The following is a 6,922-nucleotide window of genomic DNA, read 5'->3' as shown; positions in this document are numbered from 1 at the left end:
TGGGCGGAGCCCGGAGCGTGAGTGGCAGGCGCGGCGCGCGCACCGGGAGGGGAGGGCGTGCGCAGTCGGCTCCGCCCCTCGGGTCTCCGGGCTGAGCCGGGCGGGCCCCGCACGGCCGGGGCGGTGGCGGCGCTGGGGAGGGCGGGCCGGGGCGGGGCCACGCCCGAGCCCCGCGTCCCGCTCCCATGGCCGCCCCCGGCTCCCCGCGCTGCCCCCTCTCCCCCGGGCCGCGCCCCGGGGCCCCGCACTGACGGCCCATGGCGCCGCCCGCCGCCCGCCTCGCCCTGCTCTCCGCCGCCGCGCTCACGCTGGCGGCCCGGCCCGCGCCCAGCCCCGGCCTCGGCCCCGGACCCGGTGAGTGAGCGAGCCCCGGCGCCCGCCCTGCGCGGAGCTCGCCTGAGGGGCGACCCGGGCCGGCCCCCCTGGGGGGGCCCAACCACCTAGCTCCTGCTTCCCGGGACTCCTTCTCCCAGCCTCTCAGCGACGCCCCCCGGCCGGGGCGGTCCCCCGCCTCAGAACCCGGGGCTTCCCCCGCAGTCCCTCAGTGACGCCCCCCGGGGCCGGGCGCCCTCTTTGCCTCAGGACCTACTCCCGGGATCCCTTAGCCAAACTCCTCAGCTAGGCCTCCTGGGCTGGGTCGTCTCCTCAGCCTGAGGACCCAGGACCCCCTGCCCAAGTTTCTCAGCGACTCCCCCCGGGCCGGGATGCCCCCTCTGCCCCAGCACCTCCCGGGATCCTGCCCTGTCTCTCAGCGACGCACCCCGCCTCGAGACGCTACACCCCCTCCCCAAGTCCCTCAGGGACTCCCCCGGGGCCAGGATCCCCTCCGCAAGCCCCACGGCGACGCCCCGGCGCCCCGCGCCTCCCGGCTCAGGAGCTGGTGCGGAGGCGAGCGCAGCGGACAACCAGGCTCTCTGCCCGGTTCCCGGCTGCGTCCGTTTGCCCGACACTACTTTCTGCCTTGCGAGGAGTCGAGTTGACTTGCCCGCCCTGCAAGAGGCAGGTCCGGGTCGCCGGACGACCCGCTGTATCCAGCCGGGACTCCTCTTTACCTCCCGGGCCGCTTTGAGCCTCCCAAAACTCAGGTGCGGGCCTTGCCTGGAGAGAGGAAAAGAAGGGGTGATGGGAAGCCTCCCCTACAGATCTTAGGGTGCTTATCCCGAAAGCGCAATGCAGAGCCCCATTTCCCAGGTAATCCTACACTTTAAACAGGGTCACCCACTCCCCAGGCCAAGGCCAAGGACATGTCTCCCTGAGGTGGGGCCCTGGACTAGGATGGAAGCTGGGACTTTGCTTAGCTTCCATACACACCCTTCTTTGCAGCAGAACTTTTTCCAAGTTGAAGAGCAGGCACGAGGGCGTTGTCTGGCCCAGTTACATTTCTCTGCAGGTTGTTTGGGTGTTGAGAATTGGGCATTCGTGAAAGGGACGGGAAGGGTTCATTACCGGTTTGCCGGAGTAGGAAAACCGGCTGAGGGTTCTCCACCCAAAGTCGCAGACTGTGATGTTGGAAAGACAGGATTTTGTTGCCGAAGGAAAACTCAAGAGTTGCTTTGTTTACTTACTAGCTTGGATGAGTGAAAATGATAGAACTGGGTGTTGTCACTTACTATGTGATTTTGGGCCATGATTCAGCTCTCTAAGCCTCAGTTTCCTCATCGGTAAAGGAGGGATAGCGAGAACTCCCTTTGCCTGGTGTTGTGAAGATAAAATGATATACTGCAGGTAACACCCACATATAGAAGGCAGCCAATAAACATATTTTAATAATACTTTTTATAGTGCTTCACAGTTCACCAAGTGCTAGACACCTCATTTGCCCTGAGATTGCTATGAGCTTCCAGTCTGATTAAGCCCTGTAAAAGGCAAACCTTGGCTTTAGATCAGTAGAAGGGGGTCTCCAAGTACTGTAAACCTTAGGCTCAAGAAGTGGTTTCTGAGTGATCGGCAGCTTTCAAGGGGACTACTACAAAAACTGCTACAGAAGTTTGATCACTTCTGCTATTTGCTGTATGTGAGGAATGAAGGAGGAACTTTCTGAGAGCCAGGATATGTCAACATAGCTGTAACCTAGTAACCCCTCAGCTCCACTTTGCCATCTGTGTGGTCAGGATTTAATGTCCTCTACGGAGAGAGAGGTATGGGTGGAAATAAACTGGTTCCCCTCCGAAAGGGCAGAGTAGTAGTTAAGTGAGCCAGCTCTGCTTGTGTTTGTTAAAAAGTGTTAAGTGAGCCAGCTCTGCTTATGTTTGTTAGAAGGTGCCATCCTCTCCTCAGGCACCTTTGCTTTGCTAGGAGGGGTCAAATATAGCAGCTCTTAGGCAGTTTGAACTTCAAACCTTGGTGCACTTTTATTTAGGAGTCCGAGTTAGGGACAAATAAATAACCATTGTGAGATGATTTATGATAAGTGGCCCAAGTTCCTGCCTCAGTAAGCCTCACCAGCAATTTTTCCTACCATCCAGGTACACCAGGGCTTTAGTGACTTTTCCTTTTTAGTTCCAGACGCAGTTTTAGGGAGATACCACATGGTCTAAAGCATCACATCCTGTTCCAAGGCTGTCTACTAGTTTTTTAAATCCTTGTGGATATGCCAAACTTACCATTTTACATTTTTTGATACTGTAATTTTCTCTAAAATTTTGTGGATGGAAAAAATTATTTCAATACTTATATTCTGCACAATTTTGTAATATTTAAATTACTGGTGGTTTGCATTTTTGAATGCTGACTTTATAAAAACAGTTAGCTCATTCCCCATCAATGCTAGTTCTAATTACAGTGTATAACCAACCCCAAATGATCTCCCTTCTCCTCTCCATTCTTCCTGAGATTCTCTCCCTTTCTTCACAACTGATAAGGAGGAAGACAGAGGTTGGTAGTGGAATCTGGACTCCCTTTTCAAGGAGGAAGGCAGCCAGGGCCATAGGGCTGATGGGCTCTCTGAAGTGGGCTCCCGTCTGGAATTTACTGACCTGTAGGGGAGAGCCTAGAGGTAGGAAAAGCAGAGAAGTCTGGGTAGAATTGTGCTATTTGAGTTTTCCACCTAAGGCAAGCTACCTGCTTGGGTTTTCACTTCATTTGGGTGCTGTCAGGTGTGCACCAACAGAGCTTCTCAACTCAGGTTACATTTGCTGTGAACACCTTTTATGATGCTCATTCTCCTCTAAATCCTCCTCTAGCATTCATCCTGTTAGCCAGCAGTATGTCTTGCCATAAAACCCATGAGTTCAGTGAACAGTGAGAGCTTCCTACTGTAGAGAGCCCTATCCCTCTTAGGGACATCAGTAATGTTAGTTTACCTGAATGCAACACAGAGGCTGATAGGAGTAAAGTGAGCTGACATGCTTTCATACTTTTATGTCGACCCATTATTTTCATGCTTTGAGTATTTTAAGAAACAAAAACTGTCAAAACTGACCTGATATCAAGGAACTCTGATGTTTTTATGAAAATTTGTTTTGGCCTCTAGACAAATCTATTTAAATGTTTGAGATATGCAGTGAAACCTTTTATAAATCTGAAAGCAAAAAAGAAGTTCCATTTAGGCTCACTACTAATAAACAGCAAGTTGGTGTACTTAATATAGATATTATTGATAATATCACTATTTAGCATAGTTGAAGCAACAGCAATAAATGATGAAGATAAAATGTATTGCTTGAAATAACTTCACAATATACAGATTAGGTATTTTTGGTGATGGGCAATATAACATCTTTAGTTTAGAATTTGGGGTCCTATAATGAGGCTCTAGGTCACGTGTTGACAGACATGTTTTTAAAGGCCAGACAGTAAATAATTTGGGCTTTGTATGCTCTGTACTGTCTCTTGCAGTTATTCTACTCTGACTTTGTAGGGCAAAAGCACCAGAGACAAATATAAATGAATGAGCATGGCTATGTTCTAATAAAACTTGATGGACACTGAAATTTGAAAATTTCATATAATTTTCATATGTCACAAAATATTATTCTTTTGATTATTTTCAATCATTTAAAATTTAAAAAACCACTCTTAGCTCATGGGCTGTACAAAACCAGGGAGTAGGTCAGATTGGGCCCGAGGTATACTTTGCCAAGGTGTGCTTTAGGTCCATATGTATTGATTTTTTCCCCAGTGTTCACTGGTCTGGAAAGGTGAAAAGGAGACCTGGTTTTGGTGAATAAATGAACCCTTTACATTTTGCTGTTTACTATTTTTAAGAGACATACAGGAAAAATGGTTAAAATGGTGTATTTTATGTATATTTTACTTAAAAAGATACATGAGGGGAAGTTCAGGCACGTACATTTGGATCTTTAATAATACTTTTTTTTTAAAGATTTATTTATTTATTTGAGAGAGCGAGAATGAGAGAGAGAGAGAGTACATGAGAGGGGGGAGGGTTAGAGGGAGAAGCAGGCTCCCCGCCGAGCAGGGAGCCCGATGCGGGACTTGATCCAGGGACTCCAGGATCATGACCTGAGCCGAAGGCAGTCGCTCAACCAACTGAGCCACCCAGGCACCCCGGATCTTTAATAATACTTTTAAAAAATGCCTTAAAAAGAAATTCGGTATGGTTCAGTGTGTGCAACATACAGAAAATAGTGTCTTCCTTGGAACCGGCCCATGGTTTGTTCAACTATGCAGATGTTGCTTGGAGCAAACGGTTGAGAGATCCGTTTCTCAGAGGAAAGCCCAGGCAGCAGGTGGCACCAGCCTGAGACATAGAAAAACAGCCAGGAAAAAAAAATAAAAAAGAAGAAGAAGAAGAAAACAAACTGCTGTCATTTTCCTAAACAATTGAATTTTATTTCCATGGTACTGTCGTCATTTTTAAAGTGGCCTTTAAAAAACAACAATGTGCTTAGCATGGCTGATTATTTTGTTTTAATTAAAACATTTTTGAAAAAACAAAATGAAGCATTCAAACATACCAAGTTGATTGTGTTTGTACTGTGGAACAGTTAATGCAAAACACTTGAGAGAGGCCGGAAGTTTGGATCTGTAGCCTTTGCCTGAGTTTTTGCCTCCTGAAGAAGGACAACAGAGGAAGATATGAATGTGTCCCTTAGAAAACTACCTGTGGAGTTTTTTTGTTTTTTTTTTAAAGATTTTATTTATTTGACAGAGAGACACAGCGAGAGAGGGAACACAAGCAGGGGGAGTGGGAGAGGGAGAAGCAGCCTTCCATCTGAGCAAGGAGCCCGATGTGGGGCTCCATCCCAGGACCCTGGGATCATGACCTGAGCCGAAGACAGGCGCTTAACGGCTCGGCCACCCAGGCCCCCGTACCTGTGGAGTTTTTAAGATGAGATCTCAAGCCCCCTGATGCCACTTGGCAGGTTAGCTTCTGGCTGGCTCACTGCGCAGCCCGTGAATGGGGCAGAACAATGACTGGCATTCCTTCCATACGCAGTTTGACCTGGAGAGTCCGGCTGGAACCCGGAAGTATTTGACCAGGAGGAGCAGCCCTAGTTCACTCTGTTTTTCCCCTCTCTGTTGTCTTCAGTGGCTTCTTCTTAAGATGGCAGTGGCTTCTTCCCCAGACCTCACCTCTGAGACGATATCCTGGATTCAGACTGAACAGAGAAAGTAAAGAGGCCATTGTGGAAATGTCAGAAGGGTGTCCATACTTCTCAAAAATAACCACTCTTACAGAAATTTGCCTTTTTCTCTAAGGAAATTCCCTGCTTCCTGACCCCCCCCACCCCACCCCCTTTTAGTCTTCTTTCTAGGGAAACACCTCCCTAACCTGGACTTGCAACAGTTTATTTTATTTTTTATGATTTTATTTTTAAGTAACCTCTGCATCCAGCGTGGAGCTTGAACTTACAACCCCAAGATCAAGAGTCGCATGCTCTACCTACTGAGCCAGCCAGGCACCCCAGACTTGCAACAGTTTGAAGAGAAATGAACTTAGGTGCTACGAAGTACCTGGCAGACAAAAGATTTTAGGCCACCGAACATGCAACGTTGCCGTTATTCCTCCCAATTATAACAGGACCCTCTAGGGGCTGCCCCTCTGCTAGGCCCAGCTTCTAGTTTCTCTTGCCACTGATTTAATCCTTGGCAAGTCGCCAAAGCATTAAACTTTTATTGTTCAATTTACCACAAGGGCAGGCCATGCTTCTGGTGGGCTGAGGAGGCTGCAGCCGCTTCCAAACCCGAGTGTCACACCACATTAGCAACTTTAGACTTTGAGGGCTGGATTTCTTTCAGTTTGGTTAGATTCTTGGTAAGAACCAGAACAGTATACTCACACTCAAAGTTTGAAAGCTAGGAAATGGTAAAAACAGCATAAGCAACTTTTAAAGATGATTCAAAATGGTTGCAGCATCAGCATGTAGGACTAGTTCTACGTGGTTTCTTTATGCCTTCGAAACAGGTATGTTAAATGGCTATCCATGTTCCATGAAAACATGGCGACCAAGTGGTCCTCTTCTACAATGGTAGCGATCATTAACCAATGCCATCATAGTATGTAAATTACTTGCTGCTGTTCAATCTATAAAAATTCATCTTCAAAGAAGATTATTGGGCTGGTAAAAATATTTTTAATAATGACCACAGAAGCCATATTTGTTTTTCTTTGATGTTCTTCCGAAGACTCTTCTGGTTTTAATCAGATTGTTCCCACATAAAATACAGTGGAAATCTACAATAATAAAATCCCTATTCCTATGTCTATGGGGAAATAAACAGGATGGGGACAGTCCTTTTAAGGGGCTTTCCCCTTTCCTTGCCCTAGACTCAAAGCCTCTATTACTGGTGGGTGTTTTGGCATCAGTTAAGGGCCTTCAATCCTTCCCTCCCTCTGTGTTTTGCTCTTTCATTAAAGTGTTTCTGTTGTCTAATTATATCCTTTCAATCAAATTAGAGACTGCAGCATCTGGTGAGGGCCGTAACTGCCGCCATCTGCACCTCGTATATACAGGCC

General features: G+C 47.8%; 1 protein-coding gene across 1 annotated transcript in view; it reads left to right on the top strand.

Moving 5' to 3' along the window:
• The first annotated feature begins 257 nt into the window (after window positions 1-257).
• KREMEN1 (kringle containing transmembrane protein 1) overlaps window positions 258-6,922 on the top strand; it is a 68,514-nt gene continuing 61,849 nt past the window's right edge. The window contains exon 1 of the mRNA XM_021703466.1: window positions 258-354. Within this exon, the coding sequence (XP_021559141.1) occupies window positions 258-354 (97 nt within the window). The remainder of the gene's footprint in view (window positions 355-6,922) is intronic.

Source organism: Neomonachus schauinslandi, chromosome 14 (genome assembly GCF_002201575.2).
Source record: "Neomonachus schauinslandi chromosome 14, ASM220157v2, whole genome shotgun sequence".
NCBI classification, from domain to species: Eukaryota; Metazoa; Chordata; class Mammalia; order Carnivora; family Phocidae; genus Neomonachus; species Neomonachus schauinslandi.
Note: the sequence above shows the minus strand (reverse complement) of the source record. Positions and strands in the feature narration are given on the sequence as shown.